The sequence below is a fragment of the Scyliorhinus torazame genome, chromosome 28 (assembly GCF_047496885.1).
Source record: "Scyliorhinus torazame isolate Kashiwa2021f chromosome 28, sScyTor2.1, whole genome shotgun sequence".
Lineage (NCBI taxonomy): Eukaryota > Metazoa > Chordata > Chondrichthyes > Carcharhiniformes > Scyliorhinidae > Scyliorhinus > Scyliorhinus torazame.
The window spans coordinates 34015299-34041256 of NC_092734.1; the positions used below are offsets into that span (position 1 = coordinate 34015299).

Consider the following 25958-nt stretch of genomic DNA (forward strand, 5'->3'; position numbering starts at 1 on the left):
CCTACAATTACGAGATCTTGTACCGTCCTGGGAAGCTAAACGAGCCTCCCGATGCCCTGTCCCTTGGCACTGTGCCACCGCACAAGTGGACTGCCTCCGAGCCCTCCACGAGGACCTCTGCCACCCGGGGGTCACTCGCTTTTTCCACTCCATTAAGGCCCGCAACCTGCTCTACTCCATCGACGAGGTCAGGACAGTCACCAGGGACTGCCAAATCTGCGCGGAGTGCAAACCGCACTTCAACCGGCCAGAGAGGGCGCACCTGATAAAGGCTTCCCGTCCCTTTGAACGCCTCAGTATGGACTGCAAAGGCCCCCTCACCTCCACCGACCGCAACATGTACTTCCTGAACGTGATTGACGAGTACTCCCGGTTCCCGTTCGCCATCCCCTGCCCCGACATGACCGCAAACACCGTCATCAAGGCCCTCCAGGGTATCTTTACACTGTTTGGGTTACGCGCGTACATACACAATGATAGGGAGTCCTCCTTTATGAGCGACGAACTGCGTCAATTCCTGCTCAGCAAGGGCATCGCCTCGAGCAGGACGACCAGTTACAACCCCCGGGGAAACGGACAGGTAGAGAGGAAGACCGTCCTACTGGCCCTACGTTCCAGGAGCCTCCCAGTCTCCCGCTGGCAGGAAGTCCTCCTGGTGGCCCTCCACGCTATTCGGTCGCTGATCTGTACAACTACCAATCAGACACCTCATGAACGTCTCCTTGTCTTCCCCAGGATGTCCTCCTCCGGGACCTCGCTCCCAACCTGGCTAGCGACACCCGGACCCATCCTGCTTCGGAAGCACGTGCGGGCGCACAAGTTGGACCCGTTGGTCGAGAGGGTCCACCTGCTGCACGCTAACCCCAGTATACCTACGTAGCGTTCCCTGACAGCCGGCAAGATACGGTCTCCCTACGAGACCTGGCGCCCGCCGGAACTCCACGCGCACCCGAACCATTACCTCCACCCCCTCCCCCCCCACAGCACCTCACTGGAGGGTCGGTCCTCCCGCCGCTCCTACCTAGGCCATTCCACCCACCGACGCCCCCTACAGGCGCCCTCCTCTTGTGTCAACCGTTTGCCCCACCAGCGCCGTCTAGGGGTGACGAAGCTGCCATGGACGACGCATCCATGCTCCCGGAGTCGCAGACACCCGGACCCCACCAGAATCACCACAGAAGCTCAAACGATCCAGGAGGACGACCAGGCCACCCGACCGACTGATTGCTACACTGTAACTGTAAATGAACACTAACTGTATATATCTTCCACGCTTGTAAATATTGACGGTACCTCCATATCTGATCATACCATATTAAATGCCATTGTAACCACGGGGCCACCACCCCCGCCGGACTCTTTTTTAACAGGGGGTGAATGTGGTATTATCAGGTATTGCAGTACCCGAGAGGCTGCAGACCATTGGGGAAGCCTAGCAGCTTACCGTTGGCTGTTTGGTATGTAGCTCCGCCCTGATAGGCGGGGTATAAGAACAGGTGCTGTCCCAGCAGCCCTCATTCTGTACCGAAGCTGCTGGGGAACAGATCTAGTCTATTAAAGCCTTCAGTTATGATACAACCTCATCTTCGAGTCTAATTGATCGTGCATCACTCTGTAACCCAGTAACCCAACCTAACCTTTGGACACAAAGGGACAATTTAGCGTGGCCAATTCACCTAACCTGCCACATCTTTGGGAGGAAACCGGAGCACCCGGAGGAAACCCACGCAGACACGGGGAGAAAGTGCAAATTCCACACAGCCACTCACCCGAGGTCAGAATTGGACCCGGGTCCTTGGAGCTGTGAGGCAGCAGTGCTAACCACTGTGCCACTGTGCCACACCTCATATTGACGTGTAGGCACCACTGTAATGTAAATAATGCTGAACTTCACTTCGGGTGCCAGCGGGCTTTTGGACAAGGGGAAGGGGAGGGGCTGTTAGGGTGTGTGAGATAACACAAATGTGCTTCCCTCCCCCATAGCTCCTGCCCACCCTCATCCTGGGAGCGTCAGGGTCAGGCCTCCAATGGGTCGCCCGGCCTTGCCCTGATTGAGACCATTAAGTGGCCAATTGTTGACCCTTAAGGGCCGTTTACCATCCAGCCTGCATTGCCAGTGTGACCGTATCAGTAAGACAGACAACCAGATCTTGTGAAGACAAAGCCCCTCCATTGTGTTGTGTGACACTACCACCGTGCTAAATGGGATGGACTTCAAACAGATCCGGCAATACAAAACTGGGCAATCGTGCAACACTGCGGGCCATCAGCAGCAGCAGAATTGTACTCAAGCACAATCTGTAACTTCGTGGCCCGGAATATCCCCCACTCTACCATTACCACTGTGGTATTATCAGGTATTACAGTACCCAAGAGGCCGAAGACCATTGGTTAAACCTAGGAATAGACCATTGGCTGTTGGTATGTAGCTCCGCCTTGACAGGCGGGGTATAAGAACTGGTGGCGGCCCAGCAGCCCTCACTTTCTGTACCGAAGCTGCTGGGGAACAGTTCTAGTCGATTAAAACCTTCAGTTATGTTACAACCTCGTCTTTGAGTGTAATTGATCGCGCATCAGCCACCAAGCCTGGGGATCAAAATAGTACTGAGTTCTGTAGAAGGATTATTTACACTCGAAACATTAACTCTGTTTCTCTCTCCACAGACGCTGTTTTTATTTCAGATCATCCCCAGCATGTTCCGTAATTTGCTTTTATTTTAGTCAAGGAATCAACCCTGGTTCAGTGAAGAATACAGGAGGGCGTGCCCGGAGCAGCACCAGGAATACCTAAATACGAGGTGTCAACCTGGTGAAGCTACAACACAGGACGTCTTGTGAGCCAAACAGCATAAGCAGCAAATGATAGGCAGAGCTAAGCGATTGCACAATGAACACATCAGATCCAAGCTCTGCAGTTCTGCGACATCCAGCCGTGAATGGTGGTGGACAATGGAACAACTGACTGGAGGAGGCGGCTCCACAAATATCCCCATCCTCAATGATGGAGGAGCCCAGCACATCTGTGCAAAAGGTAAGGTAACATTTGTCACAATATTCAGCCAGAAGTGCCGAGTGGGTGATCCGTCTCGGCCTCCTCCGGAAGTCCCCAGCGTCACAGACGTCAGTCTTCAGCCAATTAGATTTACTCCAGGTGATATCAAGAAACGGCTGTGATGTGTTGGTAAGTTGGTTCAACGTTGACTGCAACTGGATGCAGTGAAACTAGAAGCAGGCTTCTGACACAGGAGATGGTCCAACACTGTTTTATTGAACTTCCTGATTGCTGTACATAGTCTGCTGTCAATCTAACTGAAAACCTCCTACTGGCTTGACCAGCCTAACTCTCTACCTCATGGTGATAGTGCTCACTGCCTTGTGCATGCTTAGTATCTCAGTAGCTGTGTCCTGCAGAGAGAGAGAGAGTCTTAATGCCCTGTGTGCTTTATAGTGGTGGTGTCCTGCCTGGTGATTGGTTGTTATGTGTTGTGTGTGTTCATTGGTTATCCTGTGTGTCAATCACGGCCTGTCTGCATCTCATTATATACATGAGTGGCTATTATGACAGGCTGAAGGCCTGGTACTGAAAATGCTCTCAGCCCTGACAAATTCCTGGCAATAGTACTGAAGACTTGTTCTCCAGAACTTGCCGGAACCCCTAGCCAAGCTGTTCCAGTCCAGCTACAACACTGGCATCTATCCGACAATGTGTAAAACTTGCAGATGTGTGCTGTTGACAAGATCAGTAAAGTGATGGATGGGATCACCAACAGTGCGATCAAGTGATATTACTTAGCAATAACCTGCTCATTGATGTTCAATTTGGGTTCCACTAAGGCCACTCATTTCTTTACCTTGGTCCAAAGGGGCAGCATGGTAGCATTGTGGATAGCACAATAGCTTCACAGCTCCAGGGTCCCAGGTACGATTCCGGCTTGGGTCACTGTCTGTGCGGAGTCTGCACGTTCTCCCCGTGTGTGCGTGGGTTTCCTCCGGGTGCTCCGGTTTCCTCCCACAGTCCAAAGATGTGCGGGTTAGGTGGATTGGCCACGCTAAATTGCCCTTAGTGTCCAAAATTGCCCTTAGTGTTGGGTGGGGTTACTGGGTTAAGGGGTATAGGGTGGAGATGTTGACCTTGCGTAGGGTGCTCTTTCCAAGAGCCGGTGCAGATGCGATGGGCCGAATGGCCTCCTTCTACACTGTAAATTCTATGATTCTATGAAACAAGGACAAAAGAGATGCACTCGGGGGGGATGAGGTGAGAGTGAATGCCCTTGACATCAAGGTAGCGTTGAACTGAGTGTGATGTGGCACCTAGCAAAACTGGAATCAGTGGGAATGAAAGGAAAACAGTGAGGCGGAACTCTCTCTACTGGTTGGATTCATACCTAGCACAAGAGAAGATAGTCCTGGTTGTTGGAGGTCAATCACCTCAGTTCCAGGACATTGCTCCAGCGAGGAGATCCTCAAGACAGTGGCCAGGGCCCAGCCAACTACAGCTGCGTTTTGACTGATTGTCATTTTATCATAAGGTCAGAATATGGGATGTTGATTGATGGTTGCATGATGTTCAGCATCATTTGCGATTCCTCAGATACTGAAGCAGACCGTGTCTATATTCAACAAGATCGGGATACCATTCATGCCTGGGCTGACAAATGGCAATTAACATTCATGCCATACAAGTACCAGGCAATGACCATCTCCAATGAGAGAGAATCTAACCATCTTTCCGTGACATTCAAAGGCATTACCATCAATGGCATTACCATTACCCCAACTTCAATATCTTTAGGGTACTACATATAAGGCCATAAGACACAGGAGCAGAATTAGGCCGTTCGGCCCATCGAGTCTGCTCCTCCATTCAATCATGGCTGATATGTTTCTCATCCCCATTCTCCTGCCTTCTCCCCATAACTCCACCCGTTGCGGGATTCGCTTTTCCCACTGGCGGCACGCCCCAGGGTTTCCCTGCGACGTGGGGCGGCTTTAATGGGAAATTCCATTGAAAAGTGGCGGCTGGGGAACTGGAGTACCCCGCTCTGTGTTTTCCAAAACACTGCGAAGCTAAGAACACAGTACACACAGGGGTCAAACCCTGGTTCAAGGGTAGCTCTCACTGTTGGGTCAGGCAGCCGTACGTTCAATCTGCACTTCAGCGTGGCACCGAGGGAGTGCCGCGCTGTCGGAGGCGCTGTCAATCACAGGAGGTGTTAATCCAAGGCCCAACCTTACCCTCACGGGTCAGTATCAAAGGCCTCGAGCCTCCATTTGCCACTAGAAAGCAGCTTAACTGGTCAACTATCTCACAGCTGTGAGGATTTTCTTTGTGCAGATTGGTTGATGTGTTTTCTGACATTGAAATAGTAATAATCTTTATTGGTGTCACAAGTAGGCTTACATTAACAATGCCATGAAGTTATTGTGAAAAGCCCCGATATTGAGCACATTTCAAAAATACACCACTGCCTGTGGAATCGTGGGCGGCACGGTGGCACAGTGGTTAGCACCGTTGCTTCAAAGCTCCAGGGTCCCGGGTTCGATTCCCGGCCTGGGTCACTGTCTGTGCGGAGTCTACACGTTCTCCCCGTGTCTGCGTGGGTTTCCTCCCACAAGTCCCGAAATACGTGCTTGTTAGGTGAATTGGACATTCTGAATTCTCCCTCTGTGTACCCGAACAGGAGCCGGAATGTAGCGACTAGGGGATTTTCACAGTAACTTCATTGCAGCGTTAATGTAAACCTTCTCGCGACACGAATAAAGATTATTATTACAAAGCCCCTGAAGACGTGATAAGTAAAATGCACAAAATCGGAATTCAATATTGGGCAAATAGATGGGCTGAGATTCCGCGCTGTAATTGCCTCAGCTCAGATCTCCGCTATCTCTGACTCATTCAGTTCCCAAACCTGGAATGTACAAATCTGTTCCTTTGTGTAGGTCGTTCTGGCAACTCATTTATTTGCTTAACATTTATCAGTCTCTTCCCCACATGAGTGTGCCTGTTCTCGGGTTGACAACCCTCCAGGACTGGCCTGGAGTTTCCCGGAATTGAGAATCAGTCTGACACCGCTGTGTGCAACCTTGGAGAAAAATCACCGGGGCATTGCAAATAATTGTTTTTCTTCTAATTTTTTGGTCTCTTTCTTTGAACATTTCCCTTCAATAGAGATAAAAACATTGCAAATGGGGGACTAAAGGTTGCTTGGCTGCAAATTGACCATCATCCAATTGGCTAATGAGCCTTTTTGTTATCCAATGGGCCGAATGTCCTCCTTCTGCACTGCAGGGATTCTATGGAATTCTCTTTGAATTTTTGTTTTACATTTTCCCAATTAAGGGGCAATTTAGCGTGGCCAATCCACCTACCCGGCACATCTTTTTGGGTTGTGGGGGCGAAACACACGCAAAGACGGGGGGGGGGGGGGGGGGGGGGGAATGTTCAAACTCCACACGGACAGTGACCCAGAGCCGGAATCGAACCTGGGACCTCGGCGGCGTGAGGCAGCCGTGCTAACCCACTGCGCCGCCCTGGGATTCTATGGAATTGGCCGGGCGTCGCAAGGTTGGATGAGTTGACCGATTGATGGGGTTGAGGCGGTGTGGGAGGGGGGGTGGGGGGTGGGGGGGGGGGGGTGGGGGGTGGGAGGGTCATGTGATGAAATCTCCAGGAATACATCTCATCACTGTTGGCAACCCCCAACCTTCATTTCCCTCAGAAATCTTGTCTCAAAATGCTAAACTCAGAATAGGATGGGATAAACGGAAAAGCGTTCGTTTTCTGTGTTGCTTATTGCAAAAAAAACCCCACCAAAACCAGAGACAGCAGTGCACAGCTTGCAATCACTGTGATCACCAATACATTGGACAAAATGGCGTCGAGTCAGCCCCTCATGTCTGCTGCATTGTGGCTGAGTTCATAGGTTCAAGTCCCGCTCCTCCGACTTGAGTAGCTGATCCAGGCTAATGTTTCGGTGCAGCATGAAAGAGGTGCTGCACTGTCAGAGTTGCTGTCTTTCGCATTGAACGTTGCCGGGGCCCTCTGATTGCCCTTAGTGTCCAAAGGTTTGGTGAGGTAACAGGCATAGTGCGGGTATTGGATCTGTGTAGGTGGTCTTTCAAAGGGCCGGTGCAGACTCGATGGGCTGAATGCCCTCCTTCTGCACTGTGGGGATTCTATGATTCTATGAAATAGGTGGCCATGTTTGCCGTGTCACAAAGCGATACACTCCGAAAGTACTTCATTGGCCGTAAAATCGTTTAGCACATCCTGACGTGTTAAAAGGCACCGTATAAACCTCTCTTTTCGGTCAACGCTTATCTGTTGCCCAATTCGAAGCTGATGCCAGATATGGTGGAGCACTCATTATGAGGAAAGGCCAGAGATATTGGGACTGTTTTCACTCGAGCAGGGATGGCCAACATAAACTCACCGAGTGCTTTATTGGAGCGATCAAAGAAAGGTGGGTTGCTGAGTTCGTGAAAGGCCATCAAATTAACACTGCCACCAGGAGAACGAAGAGAGAGATTAGGAGGAATTCCTATACGCAGAGCGATGATGGATCTTTGACTAATCCAAGAAACAGGCTCTGAGGCAAAGACTCACATCTCTTACCGCAGAGGCAGATATAGGGGGCGCGATTCTCCACTCCCACGCCGGTTGGGAGAATCGCCTGGGCCGCCACAATTTCCGGGGACGCCGGTCCGACACCCTCCCGCGATTCCCCCAAGCGGCGGGAATGGCCCGGTCGAGTTTCGCGGGCCGCAGGCCGGAGAATCGCCGGAGACACCCAAAATGGCGATTCTTCGGCACCCCCGCTATTCTGAGGCCCGGATAGGCCGAGCGGCCAGGCCAAAACGGCAGGTTCCCCCCCGGCGCCGTCCACACCTGGTCGCTGCAGTCGTGGGCGGTGCGTGAAAGCTGGGGGGGCGGCGAGGGGGCATCCTGCATCGGGCTTCACCTGGAATGTGGGGTGGCCCGCGATCGGTGCGCACCGATCGTCGGGCCGTCCTCTCTGAAGGAGGACCTCCTTCCTTCGGCGGCCCCGCAAGATCCGTCCCCCATCTTCTTGCGGGGCGGATTTAGAGAGGACGGCAACCATGCATGCGCGGATGACGCCCGTTATGCGGCGCTGGCCGCGTCATCTATGCGGCGCCGCTTTTACGCGGGCGACGAGGCCTGGCGCGTGTAGATGACGCGGCCCCGATCCTGGCCCATTGTCAGGGCCTGAATCGGTCGGGACCGGGGCCGCTCCGCGCCGTCGGGAACCTCGACGGCGTTCACGACGGCGCGGCCACTTCGGCGTGGGAGTGGGGAATCCCGCCCAGGGTTCCGGGGAGGATGGAGTCAGTTCTGGATTGCGACAGTAAAGAGGCCATAGGGAAATCTGGCTGGCGAAACCCGATGCTGCTGTGCACTCCCCTCCACAATGTGGCAATGTTAGCTTTTTCGCATCAGCTCGATCAGGCGGGACTGTGATTCCATTCTGAGACGACGAACACCAACCCTTTGAACTGTGAATGCCCCTCACAACTCTGGCAGGCTTCAGCATGGAGCAATCACTTGTTTGATCGCAGAATTGTTACTGGCGCAGAAGGAGGCCGTTGGGATCATTGTGTGTGCACCGGCTCTCCAAACGAGCAGCAAGACTTAGTGCCGTTAGCCTGCCTTTCCCCCCTCACCCCTGTACATTGTTTCTATTGTTTCTGATGCCTCCATGAATACCTCGATTGAAAAGAGGAATTAATTGACAACTGAATATTGGTTCTTTTGGAACTGCGAAAGTTCAGAATTCAGTCCCCATCAATCAAGTGTGTTTGGAAATACCTAAGTTCGTGTGTGCCTAAACACAGCGGCATGTACTGTATATTTGATAAATTTATCAATCTGTTTCCATAGAATCCCCAGTGGAGAAGGAGGCCATTCGGCCCATCGAGCCTGCACCAAGCTTCTGAAGGAGCACCCTACTCAGGCCCACTTCCCCGCCCTATCCTCGTAACTCCATCTAAGCTTTGGACACGGAGGGATGGTTTAGCATTGGCCAATCCACCTAACCTGCACATCTTTGGACTGTGGGAGGAAACCGGAGCACCCGGAGGAAACCCACGCAGACACGGGGAGGACGTGCAGACTCCGCACAGGCAGTGACCCAAGCCGGGAATCGAACCTGTGACCCTGGCGCTGTGAAGCAACAGTGCTAACCACTGTTCTAATGTGCCGCCCAAGTCAGCTGATCTCAGACTGGCTGGAGGAAGTTGAAGAGAGAGGTTGCTTGGCATGATTTTACTGTTTTTCATCTGTTGTCTTATATATAGTTTACCCACAGTTAATGGTAATAAATCGTTTATGGCTTTAGCTAGAAGTGTTATTGTAATAAATCAGGCCATCTGACAAGAACATTACGACTAGCAAGGAGCGGCGCAGGGCATGAACCATCCCCACACTTGGCAATTAGCCTGAATCAACTCAGAACTCTCTCCTTTCCCACGGAATGTGAGCCTGCAGTATAGCCAATTGTTTAAAATGTTTCCAAAAACCATTTAAAGTGGCTGCTGCCCATTCAACAAGTGAGGACCCCAGTCAAAGGGAGAGAATTAAAGACGCAAGTCAATTAAATAAAACTGGTTTTATTGTGAGCTTGCAGCAAAATTTCAATTCGCAGAGGGAATTAAACGGCAGATTCTCCTGACGCCGAAGGTCCCAATTGCCAGACGCCTCTCAAAGTGGTCCCAAGCAGCTTGGAAACTGGTTCGTTTCTGGCTGAGCGCAACAACGACACCCAACGTGTCCCCTTGGGAGCACCTTTTATTACGCCAGCATGTGCTGAAATACAAGCCAAAGCAATCGCCGGCCTGACACTGCTAGCCCGAAGGTGGACCTCAAGCTGATCCGAGAATCGTCCACTGCTGTTTAACAGGGAGGTATCAGATGGGATGGAGGGGAATCTATGTGTAGTCCGCGATTTTATGTTGGCAAATTGGGACGCCCGCGTGTGTGAAACCCGATGTGATAACGCCTGCCCGCGAACCCAATGTCAACACGTCGGTTTCCCAGAATGCACCAGTTGGATGGGTGCCAAAGTCGGCTGCCCGCCCGCCATTTTGAAAAATTATTATTTGGTTTGTTAACCAGCCAATTGGCCCGAATGTGGCACTGTCCGCGGCGTAATGAGGGTTGGCTTGGGCTGGCGGGCGAGAGTGGGGGGGGGGGGGGGGGGGATCTGCTTTCTCACCATTTGGGGTGAAAAAGTGGGAAGGAAGGGAGGGGGGGTACATCTTTTGGGGATTGCCGTGTGGGCATCGCGGGCAACCCCAACCCCACCCAGGTCTTACCTGTTGTGTTATGCTGCTTCGTGTAGCATAAGCTGTTTCCTTGATGTATGCTTTGACAAAGGGAGCTCCAGACTATGAAATGAGTTCAACGTGTTTATTGAACTATTAACACAGTTCTTAAATGAGTTTGACTCTCTGCTAATCTAACTGTAGTAACTCAGTCGATCTTTACCAGCCTGCTCTAAGCCACGTGCTGAGTGTGATGTCTGTCTAGATGTCTGTCTGTGGAAAGAGGCAGAGCATGTGTGCCCTGTCCTTTTATATGTGTTGTGACGTGCCCACTTGTGGTAATGCCACCTCTGGGTGGCCTGATTACCCATTGGTTGTGCCCTGTTGTAATGACCCATTGGCTGTATGTCTGTGTGTCATGACACCTCTGGTGCTCCCTCTAGTGGTTATTTAGTTGTAGTGTATTTACATTAACCCCTTGTGTATATGAAATGAAAAATGAAAATCGCTTATTGTCACAAGTAGGCTTCAAATGAAGTTACTGTGAAAAGCCCCTAGTCGCCATATTCCGGCACCTGTTCGGGGAGGCCGGTACGGGAATTGAACCGTGCTGCTGGCCTGCCTTGGTCTGCTTTAAAAGCCAGCAATTTAGCCCTGTGCTATCACCACATTGCCCTCCCTTCTGTGTTCCTACACCTGGCCTCCAAAAACTGCCCCCCTACAAAACCTTGCCCCATGTCTCCAGTCTGTCCCTGGTCAAAGTTCCCAGGCTGACCGGAGTCCGGGTTCTCTGGCCTCTTCATCGTGGGGCATGTAGCTCCAGCAGTGCCCCCTGCTGAGTTCTGGTGCCAGGGTGACCAACACTTGGGGAATAAATGAAAGGGGGGGGGGTGGGGGGGGGGGGGTTGTCTTATGAGGAAAGGTTGGGCAGGCCAGCCTTGAGTCCGCTGGAGTTTCGAAGAGTTAGAGGCGACTTGATTGAAACATATAGGCCGGAATTCTCCGGATGTTCCCTGGCGGCGGGATTCTCCGGTTCTGCCCGTGGGATTCCCGTTGACAGCGGCGGGAGCAGAGAATCCTGCCGCCAGGGAACAGCGCGCTGCCTCCTGCCACCCGGAAACACGTGCCTGAAAGGCCAGAGAATGCCACCCATATGTCCTGAGGGGCTTTGACAGGGTGGATGTGGAGACGATGTTTCCTCTTGTCTGAGAATCTAAAACTAGGGGTCACTGTTCAAAAATAAGGGGGTCGCTCATTTAAGACAGAAATTAGGGGAAATGTTTTCTCTCAGAGGGTGGTGAACGCTCTTCCTCAAAAGGCAGCGGAAGCAGAATCTTTGAATATCTTTAAGGTAGAGAGCGATAGGTTCTTGATTAACAAGGGGGTGAAAGGTTATCGGGGGTCGGCAGGAATGTGGGGTTGAGTTTACAACTAGATCAGCCGTGATCTTGTTAAATGGCGGTGCAGGTTAGAGGGGCCGAGTGGCCTGCTCCTAATTTGGATGTTTATAAGGACATTTCGGCTTGGGAACGGTGATCGAGTCGGTGCCGGAGAACCTACGAGCCTGGGGCCTGCGATTGTCCACTTGTGCCTTTGAGGTCTTGTGAGTGCTTCAGAGCGAGGGGGGTGACAGACTTTGCGGCGGGCGGGGGGGGGGGGGGGGGGCGGGCGTGGAAATGGCCCACACAGGACATCCTCAAACTCAAACCACATTCCCGTCGTATGTTCGGAAACGAAGGCCGAAATCTCCTAGCCCTGCCCGCAGTGGTAGGTTCTGTGTTTGGTCTCCATCCATGGGAACTGGGACCAAGCAACGGTTTGGGTTAAGACCGTCACATGATCTTTTGATGCAGGCTCCAGTCCTCCATCGGAACGCCACACGCGCTCCAGCATTCCAAGTTCTGAAGAAGAGCCACAAGGCCTCGGAAAGTTAACTGTTGGGCAGCGCCACCCGAGACTGGCTGTCCAACCAGGCGGAATTTCCTGGGCTGGAGAAAACAAAGTAGGCCATCGGGGGATCGGAGGAAGACTCCCACAAAACACGGAGGCTGTTCGCCAACTTGTTCCGACACCTGTTTACAACCAGCACCCAGTACGGCAAGGGGGGGGGGCCACACAGGACAAATCACGAAACAAGGAAGAGAAAGGGAGGAGGGAAGAGCAGGGTTTGGGATGGGGGGGGGGAGGACATGAAATGGGGGGGGGAGGGCAGGAGGAAGGCGAATTGTAAGGAATCAAGGGCAACAAAAGAAAGAGCGACAGGCCACGCAGCGGCAACATCTGGCCACCAGGGGCTTCTTCCCAGGGGCGCCAGCCAGCTACTGGCCCCCCCCCCCCCGCATGACCGACTGGACGTACTCCAGCCCATGGCCCGGCCCAGGCAGCGCCCAACAGTAAGTTCCTCTTTTTGTGTCAGCCGCTCCTTTCTGTACCTGTCTCGATAACCTTGCGACCTCAACCTTTGAACCTTGTGTGGCCGGCCCCGCGGGGTTGAGATGATGCACCCCGTGTAGAACAGTTAAACCCACAGCGGTTGTAAAGTTCTTGCAAATGTATGGATCTCGGAAAAAAAGGATGAGTCACCATCAGCTGTAAGATGGGCAGAGAGTGGGACACGGTGGTTATTATTATCGTTGGGCTGGTGGGAGTTTTTAAAAACAGGGGGGGACTTTGCCAGGGGCCGGTGGCAGTGTGGGGAGGTGGTCCGGGGCGCGTGAGCTGGTCAAAGGGGCGGGGGGGGCACTATTTTGCAGGTCGGGTCTGCGAGTGGCCGCCGCCATGCGCAGCCACGGACCCGGCAATTCTCCGGGCCATATCGGCAGCAAGAGCCGGGCGCCCTACGCTGCCTTGACGCGAGCCTCCAATCAGATGGGGGATCGGCGGCCGTTTTAGCGCCATTTTCTCTGTCGTAAAACACCACCGTTCCCACGCCGGCATGGGGGGCATAACCTCAAAATTGGAGAATCCAGCCCAGTGTATCCACTATCGCTGTAGCTGTTCATTTATATCCTGGGATACAACCCGTCAGGTCCAGGGGACTGATCGGCCTTTAGCTTCATTCGAGGTGGCAAATGAAGTTTAATGCAGAAAAGTGTGAGGTGATTCATTTTGGAAGGAATAACAGGAAGACTGAGTACTGGGCTAATGGTAAGATTCTTGGTAGTGTGGATGAGCAGAAAGATCTCGGTGTCCATGTACATAGATCCCTGAAAGTTGCCACCCAGGTTGAGAGGGTTGTTAAGAAGGCGTACGGTGTGTTAGCTTTTATTGACAGAGGGATTGAGTTTCAGAGCCATGAGGTCATGTTGCAGCTGTACAACACTCTGGTGCGGCCGCATTTGGAGCATTGCGTGCAATTCTGGTCGCCGCATTATAGGAAGGATGTGGAAGCATTGGAAAGGGTGCAGAGGAGATTTACCAGAATGTTGCCTGGTATGGAGGGAAGATCTTATGAGGAAAGGCTGAGGGACTTGAGGCTGTTTTCGTTAGAGAGAAGAAGGTTAAGAGGTGACTTAATTGAGGCATACAAGATGATCAGAGGATTGGATAGGGTGGACAGTGAGAGCCTTTTTCCTCGGATGGTGATATCTAGCACGAGGGGACATACCTTTAAATTGAGGGGAGATAGATATAGGACAGATGTCAGAGGTAGGTTCTTTACTCAGAGAGTAGTAAGGGCGTGGAATGCCCTGCCTGCAACAGTAGTGGACTCGCCAACACTAAGGGCATTCAAATGGTCATTGGATAGACATATGGACGAAAAGGGAATAGTGTAGATTGGCTTTAGAGTGGTTTCACAGGTCGGCGCAACATTGAGGGCCGAAGGGCCTGTACTGCGCTGTAATGTTCTATGTTCTATGTTTCCCTAATACTTTTCCCTTGTGACAGTTATTGTATTTATTTCCTCCCCCTTTCTGCCCCTTGATTATTTAGTATTTTTGGAATGTTATTAGTGTCTTCCACCATGAAGACTGATGATTTGGCATGGTAGCACACTGGTTAGCACTATTGCTTCACAGCTCCAGGATCCCGGGTTCGATTCCCGGCTTGGGTCACTGTCTGTGCGGAGTCTGCACGTTCTCCCCCGTGTCTGCGTGGGTTTCCTCCGGGTGCTCCGGTTTCCTCCCACAGTCCAAGTTTAGGTGGGTTGGCCATGCTAAAATTGCTGTTTAATGTCCAAAAAGGTTGGGTGGGGTTTACTGGGTTATGGGGATAGGGTGGAGGTATGGGCTTCAACAGGGTCCAGTGCAGACCCGATGGGCCGAATGGCCTCCTTCTGCACTTTAAATTCTATGATTCTATAAGCTTCCAACGACAAACTGGCGAACATTTTCAGGAAAGCCTGCTATGGAAGCAGACGAAAGTCCACCTTAATGCGGTTGTAGGTACGGGAAGGGAATTGGAATGGACATGGGAATGATAATATGCCAGAATTTGAGTATTTCATTGGTGCGAAAGAGTGCGGGATGTGTGAAAAAGTGGCATTGCCCTGTCCAAGTAAAAAAACAATTCCTGCATAAATTAGTGCACCAAAGGTAATGCTGATGAAGGCTGGGGATGGACTATACACAGTTCCATAAGCAATGAATTGTTCTGGAAAAAGGTAGCAATTACCAGATTAAAACATCCACTTGTTCAAGAAGAAATATATTCGTTGAGAGCACCAATGATGATTTTTAAAAAATAAAGGGTGAGTAACATTCCTTTATTGCTCCACCTTCACCCCTTCATTATGGTTCTCTAGGGTCTCATGCTTGCACCTCAGAGGGGGTGGTCCAAAGCCCCATGCACCCATGCTGTACCAATGTCAGTCTTGGCCAACTTGCCAGGACATACATGAAAGTGGCCTATTGGTTTTCCAACTTTTCTAGTCAGATCCCATCGCTTTGCGACACATTGGTGGTCACGGGTTAAGTACATCGTGGTCGGGATTCTCCGCTCCCCAGCCGGTTCGGAGAATCCCCAGGGGTCGGCGCGAAACCCGCCCCGACACTGGCTGCCCTATTCTCCGCCGCCGTTTTTCGGGGCCCCAATGGTCCGAGCGGACGTCAACTTTTGTCCAGTCCCGCCGGCGTGAATCACTCGCCTCACACACCAGCGGCACCTGGCAGGTATGTGTGCGGGGGCGGTCCTCGGGGGGGGGGGGGGGGGGGGATCCGACTCTGGAGGGGGGGCCCCCATGATGGCCTGGCCCGCAATCCAGCCTGGGGATGGTTTAGCACAGGGCTAAAGAGCTGGATTTAAAGCAGAGCGAGGCAGGCCAGCAGCACGGTTCAATTCCCGTACCAGCCTCCCCGAACAGGCGCTGGAATGTGGCGACTAGGGGCTTTTCACAGTAACTTCATTTGAAGCCTACTTGTGACGATAAGCGACTTTCATTTCATTTTCATTTCATTTCATCAGGGCCCACCGATCGGCGGGCGGGCTGTTTCTGTGGGGGGCCTTCTTTCCTCCGCACCGGGCCCCTGCAGGGCTCCGCCATATTGCACGGGGCACGCGTGGAGATACGCCAGCCGGTCCGCGCATGCACGAACTCGCGTCGGCCCTTCGGCGCCGGCTGGAGCGATGCCAACCCCTCTGGCGCCGACCTCGCCCCCGAGAAATTGGAGGTAATTGGAGAATTCCTCACTTTCGGGGGCCGCTGACGCCGGAGCGGTCCGCGCTGCTGTCATCTCATCGTATCTGAAAAACTGGCCCAAGTTTCGAAAAAAGCATTCTGAAATTTGTTTAATTCCTGGAATCCTTTAATGGCTCATTTGGTGCCCATATTCTGTGCCATCGTGCTGGCAGCTTTGTCCACTGATCTGCTGCTCAAGTTGGTATGCTTCTTCAAGTGGGAGTGGCAAGCATCATAAGGACTCCTAGCTTTCCCTGGAATGTGTGACAAGCCAATCCCCTTGAGTGACAGCAGACAACTTTAGCATACACAGGAGATGGAGATAATAGCACTGCTGCCTCACAGTGCCAGAGATCTGGTTCGATCCCGGACTTGGGTGACTGTGCGGAGTTTGCACGTTCTCTCCGTGTCTACATGGGTTTCCTCCCAAAGCCCAAAGATGTGTAGGTTAGGTGGATTGGCTGTGCTAAATTGCCCTTTAGTGTCCAAAGGTTATGTTGGGTAACTTGGATCGGGTGGGGGAGTGGGCCTAGGTGGGGTGCTCATTCGGAGGGCCGAATGGCCTCCTTCTGCACTGTAGGGATTCTACGATAAGTCTGCTTTGCCGGGACCATTACCTGATCTTTATTTCTGTGCAGTAGCTTAGTGGAAATTGAGCAACAGTTAACATGGCACCGGCGGAAGGTGTCGATGGGATCGCAACTGGTCACAATTCGGAAACATCATTTAAATTTTATTTGGCAGTACATTTGAATAATTGCTGAAAAAAGAGACACATGTTGTCGAGCCTTTTCATCATGCAGTCGTCAGGATAAATGCAAGAATGCCAAATTTCAAACTATCACAACAATTTATACTACGGGGGAAAGGGGCTCTGATCGGGCAGCACGGTAGCATTGTGGTTAGCACAATTGCTTCACAGCTCCAGGGTCCCAGGTTCGATTCCCGGTTTGGGTCACTGTCTGTGCGGAGTCTGCACGCTCTCCCCGTGTCTGCGTGGGTTTCCTCTGGGTGCTCCAGTTTCCTCCCACAGTCCAAAGATGTGCGGGTTAGGTGTATTGGCCATGATAAATTGTCCTTAGTGTCCAAAATTACCCTTAGTCTTGGTTGGGGTTACTGGGTAATGGGGAGAGGGTGGAGGTGTGGGCTTGGGTAGGGTGCTGTTTCACAGACAATTTCTGAAGTTGCAATTAATTTGCACACTGCAAGCTCTCACAAACAGCAACGGGACAAGTAACAATGTTTTGTTAAAAATAAATTCAGAGTATCCAATTCTTTTTTTTCCAATTAGGGGGCGATTTAGCGTGGCCAATACACCTACCGCGCACATCTTTGGGTTGTGGGGGGGGGGGGGGGTGAGACCCATGTAGACAGGGGGAGAATGTGCAAACTTCTCACGGTCAGTGACCCGGGGCCGGGATTCGAACTCGGTGGCATTAGGCAGCAACGCTAACCACTGCGCCACCGCGCAGCCCCCCAGAGGCACTGTTTTCTATTTTAAGTTGGCCAATTTGTTTTCTCCCTATGGGGAAGGGGTGGGGGGGTGGGGGGGCGGGTGGGTGTGGAAGGCGGGATTTGATCCCAAGATTATTTGACCATTGGCATCCTGCAAATATAAGTGACAAATTTCATTGCGCATTGTTCCCGGTGGTGGTGGTGGTGGTGGTGGGGGGGGGGGGGGGGGGGTGAATTGCATTCAGTGTTTTGGTCCCTCCTGCAGATCAGAATCTGGCAGCAGATCATTTGTCGTGGAATTCTGAGGGCATGGCGCCCTCCATTTCCCCCCCCCCCCCATAGTTCACTGGTGTAAATAGCAACAGGTCTGGGACCAAGCCAGGATGTATTAGTAGTTCAGCTTCTTCACCACTTCCCAAGGGAACTCATTCCTGCCAAAATGGCCGTAGCAAGCTGTTTTCTGGTAGATTGGTTTCTTCAAGTTCAGCTCCCTGGAAAAAGAAAGAGTTTTTTTTTTCTCCGGTACCAGAATCCCAAAATAGGCACAAATGACAACACATAAACATTCGGGCAAGAGGTGAGGATGACAGGCCAAGCTATCTTACATCATCCAAGCAGCATGAACTCTCCCAAGCGGGGCATTCAACCACTCCTTAAAGTTTCAAGGCTTTCCAGCCATGGCATACAGAGTGATTTCAGAATAATACAGAGTAACCTATGGGCCGGTTTAGCTCAGTTGGCTGGACAGCTGGTTCGTGACACAGAGCGAGACCCACAGCTGTGGGTTCAATTCCTGTACCGGCTGAGGTTATTCCTGAAGGCCCTGCCTTCTCAACCTTGCCCCTCGCCTGAGGTGTGGTGATCCTCAGGTTAAAACACCATCAGTCAGCTCTCTCCCTCGAAGGAGAAAGCAGCCTATGGTCACCTGGGACTATGGCAACTTTACTTTTACAGAATAATTCCTGTCCTTAGCTAGTTAGACCCTGTGCATTCCTTCTCAGCTAACGTGGGACTGTCCAGACCCACCCATTTTCTGGTGCGGACCGACCCCGCCGGCAGTGGTATTCTTTGTCCCGGGCACCACGGTAGCACAAGTGATTAGCACCGTGGATTCACAGCGCCCGGATCCCAGGTTCGATTCCCCGCTGGGTCACGGTCTGTGCGGAGTCTGCACCTTCTCCCCGCGTCTGCGTGGGTTTCCTCCGGGTGCTCCGGTTTCCTCCCACAGTCTAAAGACGGGCAGGTTAGGTGTTAGTTGGTGGATTGGCCATGATCAATTGCCCTTAGTGACCAAAAAAAAAAAGGCTAGGAGGGGTTATTGGGTTACGGGGATAGGGTGGAAGGGCTTAAGTGGGTCGGTGCAGACTCGATGGGTCGAATGGTCTCCTTCTGCACTGTATGTTCTATGAGCCAGCCTTTCCCATTGTGGGCACCCCCACGCTGATGGGAAATCCGCGGGCGTGAGTGCGTTGCCGGCGAAACGGAGAATCCCAACCCACGGCGTTGATTGATGGAATGTTCCAAATGTTCCTGTTCCATAATCTATGTTACCAAATATAAGATGGCTCCTCAGGAACCTGCTCGATAGTTCTGCTCCTCAGCAGCTCCTTTGAAAGGTTGACAGGCCCAGCCTTTCCTTACTTTTCAACACCTCAGCCTTGGAATCATTGACAATTCAATCCCCTCGTCCCACCGACCCCCTCGGAATCATTCAAATAAGCTTGAATAACTCCTTCATCTTGTCAGCAGAAAATGACACCAGGAACGGACTGGCATCCGGACATGTGGATTATGAACAGGAGGAGGCCATTCGGCCCCTCGAGCCTCCTCATCTCTGCCTTAAACGGGTGACCCCCTTACTTTTAAACAGCGACCCCCTAGTTCTAGATTCTCCTACAAGAGGAAACCTCCTCTCCACATCCACCCTGTCAATACCCCTCAGGATTTTAAAGGTTTCAATTAATTTGCCTCTTACTCTTCGAAACGCCAGTGGATACAAGCCCAGCCTGTACAGCCTCTGCTGGCAATACAACCCACCCATTCCAGGAATTAGTCTAATCAACCTTAACATAGAACATAGAACATAGAAAATACAGCACAGAACAGGCCCTTCGGCCCACGATGTTGTGCCGAACCTTTGTCCTAGATTAATCATAGATTATCATTGAATTTACAGTGCAGAAGGAGGCCATTCGGCCCTTTGAGTCTGCACCAGCTCTTGGAAAGAGCACCCTACCCAAACTCAACACCTCCACCCAACACCAAGGGCAATTTGGACACTAAGGGCAATTTATCATTGGCCAATTCACCTAACCCGCACATCTTTGGACTGTGGGAGGAAACCGGAGCACCCGGAGGAAACCCACGCACACACGGGGAGGACGTGCAGACTCCGCACAGACAATGACCCAAGCCGGAATCGAACCTGGGACCATGGATCTGTGAAGCAATTGTGCTATCCACAATGCTACCGTGCTGCCCTTAAGAACAAATAAATCTACACTATATCATTTTACTGTAATCCATGTACCTATCCAACAGCTGCTTGAAGGTCCCTAATGTTTCCGACTCAACTACTTCCACAGGCAGTGCATTCCATGCCCCCACTACTCTCTGGGTAAAGAACCTACCTCTGATATCCCTCCTATATCTTCCACCTTTCACCTTAAATTTATGTCCCCTTGTAATGGTGTGTTCCACCTGGGGAAAAAGTCTCTGACTGTCTACTCTATCTATTCCCCTGATCATCTTATAAACCTCTATCAAGTCGCCCCTCATCCTTCTCCGCTCTAATGAGAAAAGGCCTAGCACCCTCAACCTTTCCTCGTAAGACCTACTCTCCATTCCAGGCAACATCCTGGTAAATCTTCTTTGCACCTTTTCCAGAGCTTCCACATCCTTCCTAAAATGAGGCGACCAGAACTGTACACAGTACTCCAAATGTGGCCTTACCAAAGTTTTGTACAGCTGCATCATCACCTCACGGCTCTTAAATTCAATCCCTCTGTTAATGAACGCGAGCACGCCATAGGCCTTCTTCACAGCTCTATCCACTTGAGTGGCAACTTTCAAAGATGTATGAACATAGACCCCAAGGTCTCTCTGCTCCTCCACAATGCCAAGAACTCTACCGTTAACCCTGTATTCCGCATTCATATTTGTCCTTCCAAAATGGACAACCTCACACTTTTCAGGGTTAAACTCCATCTGCCACTTCTCAGCCCAGCTCTGCATCCTATCTATGTCTCTTTGCAGCCGACAACAGCCCTCCTTACTATCCACAACTCCCCCAATCTTCGTATCGTCTGCAAATTTACTGACCCACCCTTCAACTCCCTCATCCAAGTCATTAATGAAAATCGCAAACAGCAGAGGACCCAGAACTGATCCCTGCGGTACGCCACTGGTAACTGGGATCCAGGCTGAATATTTGCCATCCACCACCACTCTCTGACTTCTATCGGTTAGCCAGTTCGTTATCCAACTGGCCAAATTTCCCACTATCCCATGCCTCCTTACTTTGTGCAGAAGCCTACCATGGGGAACTTTATCAAATGCCTTACTAAAAACCTTCTTTGAATTGTTTCTAACACATTTATATCTTTTGTAAGGGCCCCGAAGAATCCAGCACGAGTTTTAAGGATACAAAATAATAAAGTTTATTTACTATAACAATATATACATAGCAGTAGCAGTAACTTCCCTTGCTACCTTCTCCTTCCTCCTGGTTCCTGGACTGGCCAGCTTATTTATAGTAGGAGTTTCTCCGCCCCCCCCTCATTGGGGAAGTTCATACTCCCATAGGATTGTGGGATAATCATTAGTCCCCAGCCAATCGTCAGTAGGCAGGTTATAACAATATCTTTCCTTAAATAGGGAGGCCAATACTGTACACAATACCCCGGATGTGGTCTTACCAGGGCCCTGTATAACTGAAGCATAACCTCCCCACTTTTGTAATTAATTCCCCTCACAATAAATGTTCCTTAAACATGCTGTACTCTGACTTGTACTCTACTGTTTGGCTATCCAGCTCATTGTTCTATTTGCTTTGTACTGCAACCCCACCACCCAGATGGCAACTGAACCTCCTCCTTGCATCACATGCCAGCTACCATACCAGCCGCCATGGCCGTGTGCCCTGGCCACGAAGACCAGCAGCTACCCATCCCCTGTGCTGCATGTCCAACTGTCTGGCATCGTGCATTTTCTCTCTCCACCCACAACCGCCGGGAGAGGGAAAAGACTGGAGGGGGACACCTGCGGCCCCTGACCACGGCCGAGCAGCGGGCACTAGGCCTGGATGGCGAACCTGGAGAGAAGGCCGGAGCAGAGGTCGCCATCGGGTGAGCAAGTGAGACCCGGCTGAGTTGCAGTTCCCCCATGGGACATGTGTCATCACCCTCCCCAAAGCCCCCCTCCACCACCACCACCCAAACGCCCCCCCCCCCCCCCCCGCACACCCCCCCCCCCCTCCGCCATCACCATCCCCACATTCCCGCCGTCTGCGGCGGAGGCCTTGGGGCGAAGGTATTGGCCATGGGTCAAGGTGTCCAAGGCCTGGGGCATTCTGGGTGGGCGGTGGCCGAGGCCCAGGACAGGGCTTCCCTGTCACAGGCAGCCATGCACCAGGGCCACCTGGGCATTGCAGCAGCCCGCCAGAGCGTGGCCCGGTCACAGTGGGTCATGGCTGAGGGTATTGCCCGGACGGTGGCACGGACCCAGAGGGAGGTGGTCCACTCCCTGTGCTCGGTGGCCGCGAGCATTGAGACCCTGGTCGAGACGGCAGGACTGGCAACGCCAGGAGGCGGGAAGCCTCAGGGGTTAGCTCCACTTGCACACCTGTCCCAAGGAGTAGCCCGTGGGGCTTTCGCGCACCCTGGGGGAGGAGGAGGTGTTGGTGCCCGTGCCGGCGACTGGAGAGGTGGCGGAACACCATAGCACCTCGGACGCCCCCTCGCCAGTCCCTGGCACATCGGATGGGCAGCGGGCAGAACAGGACGGCACCACCTGGGAAACCCGAGCAGCGGCTGGGTGCAGCACACAGGATAGCGATAGGGGCTGGAGCAGAAACCTGGACATATAAGTTCACCATTGCACAATAAATCCATGTTCATAACGTTTCAACCTGCCTGGGTGCTCTGTGAGAGGGGTGGGCTTTACCCTGGGGGTGGGGGGGGGGGAGATGGGCGGACAATGTGGGTGGGCTTGGGCTAAGGATCCCAGTTTAGCCAGCGCTGACCGCGACAGAGTCCCACCCCCATCCCTCTGCAGGGCGGAGTGCGGTGGTGCTGGGGTGAGGGGACCCATGCGGCCGGTGTCACCCTGCCCAACTATGGGCCACGGTGGGCGGTCGTTGGGGTGCGCAGCAAGATGGCTGCCTTGCAGCCGCAGCAATGGCGGTCCGCACCTGGATGTCCTGGTCCCATGGGGGGGGGTCACCCTAACCTCACGGCCCATCCCCTGGTCACCGCCCCCCCCCCCCCCCTCCACTGCCTTCCCCTCAGGCCTGGCAGACGACCCCCCCCCCCTCCCCTCCCCGCCAGTCCTGCCAGTGGCCAGGAAGCGCCCCACGGCCGCGCATACCCTACCTCCTCTCTCTCCCTCATCAGCCACTTCTGACGCCCGGTTTTTTGAAACCGCAAGTGAAACCCGCCGTCGGGCGTTCCTCCAGGCGGAGGCGGAGTTTGGCGGAGGCCCCGGAGCATACCGGCTCAGACTCTCTGGTAACCTGCAAATGGTGTTTACTGTACGTGCGGAGTGGAACGCGTCGACGCCGCTGTCGCGGCGCGGAATGTGGCATTTCGTGGGCGCCTGGCGCCAGCCGCGATTTTGGCTTCACAACCGGTTCTCCGCCCAATCGCCTTTCCCGGTGCCGGCGTTGGTTGACGGGAGAATCCCGCCCCTTCCTTCTTTTCCCACGTCTACTGGTGCGCCAAGGCAGGCTTGCGTCCGTTTCCGCAGCAAGTGATTCCTGGAACAGGGTCGCTAGTCCGCTGCCAGGGGCTTGTAGTGTGAGGGGCGCCACCCCCACCAACCGTGGCTGACCAGGAGCCTCTCCCGCTCTGACCGCCAGCCGCGTTTGGGGGAATTTTGCCGGCTGACACTCAACAAACCTGATTGGCCGCGTTACGAACGCGCCTTCCTTGGCCGCCAAGTCCTGGGGTGGGACTCGAACGCAGAGCTTCTGCCTCAGAGACAGGGATGCTGCGCACGGCACCAGAAGAGGAGGGAATAGACAATGTGAAGGAAATGTTGGGCATTTACCCGCAGTACAGACAGCCTCGTGGGAAAGAGACACTGGGCGTTTGCAGAGAGACATCGGAAATCCACCCAATGTGTTTTGTTGGGAGATTATCAATAATGATGTGATGAAAGACATTCATTCTGATCTATGAAGCTGAAGATATATTCCTTCATTTTCAATCGGAATTGGTTCCCTGCCTTACTCGATACTGTGTAATGGACTCATGGAAAAATAATTTAGATAGCATCCTCAGGCTGACAACATTATGTGGCTTGTCATATTCATGTAGTCACTGAATACCACAAGGGTCAGGGTTAACCAAAAAAACAGTCTGTACAGGGACGGCCATTTTGGAAAATGGTGATGGGCTGTAGCAAAGGGAAGGATGAGAATCTGTGCGTCAAGACGCAGCCAATTAATGTTTGGGTCGGCAACCCTTCAGGATTGGCCTCGGAGCCTCCAGGAATTGAAGATCAATCTCCAGGACATTGCTCTGCGCAGCCCTCACGTTGAGCCTATCAGTAGTCAACGCACAGCGGCATCAGACTCTGATTGGCTGAGTCCCCCCAGAGCAGGAAAACTGACGGGGAGGGAGCAAGGCAGCAGTCAAGGTGAGGATCTCTTGTGTTTACTCAACTAACTCTTTTGTGGCGAAAAAAGCCATGAGGGACGGCGTGACTGAGGCAGTTAGCCGGGCGGGACTCGAGGTAGCCATGGGGGAGCACTTAGGGGAGGAGGGGACAACTCAACCCCCAGGGCTGAGGAGGACAAAAAAAGCCTACACTTTCAGAAAATTCATCTTCACTAAAATCAAGAATGAGTTAATATGGAGCGACTCTATCAATCCGGTCGTCAAAGATGCAGATAATTGAAGGCGAGGCAGGAGGACCAAGTTAGGCAAAAAGACAGTTTGTTATTTTACTTTAAGAAGTATTGAACAGTGCACAAATGGCACGTTCATCCTCATCCACCAAAAGTATGAGTATAGTAAAGGGCTGGTTTAGCACACTGGGCTAAATCGCTGGCTTCAAAAGCAGACCAAGCAGGCCAGCAGCACGGTTCAATTCCCGTACCAGCCTCCCCGAACAGGCGCCGGAATGTGGCGACTAGGGGCTTTTCACAGAAACTTCATTGAAGCCTACTTGTGACAATAAGCGATTAAAATTTTTTTTAAATTAAATTATCTGCTGACTTAAACTAGCCGAGTTCTAGAGAAACCACATCGGCCGAGAAAGTTGAACAAGAAGTGGAATCTCAAATCATAGATCATAGAATTTACAGTCCGGAAGGGGGCCATTCAGCCCACCGAGTCTGCACCGGCTCTTGGAAAGAGCACCCTACCCAAGCCCACACCTCCACCCTATCCCTATAACCCAGTAATCCCACCCAACACTAAGGGCAATTTTGGACACTAAGGGCAATTTATCATGGCCAATCCACCTAACCTGCACATCTTTGGACTGTGGGAGGAAACCGGAGCACCCGGAGGAAACCCACGCACACACGGGGAGGATGTGCAGACTCCGCACAGACAGTGAACCAAGCCGGGAATCGAACCTGGCAACCTGGAGCTGTGAAGCAATTGTGCTAACCACTATGCTACCGTGCAGCCTTGTGGCAATGGAGCTACAAGATATTACTGATCCTTCAGTTGAACTTTTCAAAGTACGGTGACAAACCGCCTTTTTGAGGTAAGCTTGGACTTCAGTTCAGCAATTGTGCACACAGGCGTGTTTTCACAAGTTAAAAAGCACTAAAGCAGTAAAGCAGCGATTAATTCGCGTATTTTTGTGACTGACGTCTTTCTTTTTTTAAAATAAATTTAGAGTACCCAATTATTATTTTTTTCCAAGTAAGGGGCAATTTAGCGTGGCCAATCCACCTACCCTGCACATCTTTGGGTTGTGGGGGTGAGACCCACGCAGACACGGGGAGAATGTGCAAACTCCACACGGACAGTGACCCAGGCCCGGGATTCGAACCCGGGTCCTCAGCGCCGCAGTCCCAGTGCTAACCACTGCGCCACATGCCGTCCTCGTGGCTTTGAATTCTGTGGGGCGAGGGTGGGTGGGGTCTGGAGGGGCATGACATCATTGGGGTGAGGGGCGCGGCATCATGGGGGGAAGGGGCTTAACGTCATGGTTGTGGGACCCAGAATTGAAGGTGAGCGGGGTACCCCATAGGGTATAAGTCCGCCACTGACTTGAGTAGGCAATGCTGCCTTTGCCAATTCATGTCGATGCTAGCACTGCCATTTGTAACAGGGTCACCTTAAACTGTAACCAGGAGCATTTCTCTAAGCGGATTCCTTTCTGAGTTACAGGGCCAATTTTACAAGTGCAGCCTATTTAAGGGGTT

The 25958-nt window shown here is 52.4% G+C and overlaps 1 protein-coding gene across 1 annotated transcript in view; it reads right to left on the reverse strand.

The window, feature by feature from the left end:
* Nucleotides 1-15993: 15993 nt before the first annotated feature.
* LOC140403679 (S-adenosylmethionine synthase-like) overlaps nt 15994-25958 on the reverse strand; it is a 228937-nt gene continuing 218972 nt past the window's right edge. Inside the window, exon 9 of the mRNA XM_072491843.1 lies at nt 15994-17844. Coding sequence (XP_072347944.1) covers nt 17742-17844 — 103 coding nt within the window. The 3' untranslated portion in view covers nt 15994-17741. The remainder of the gene's footprint in view (nt 17845-25958) is intronic.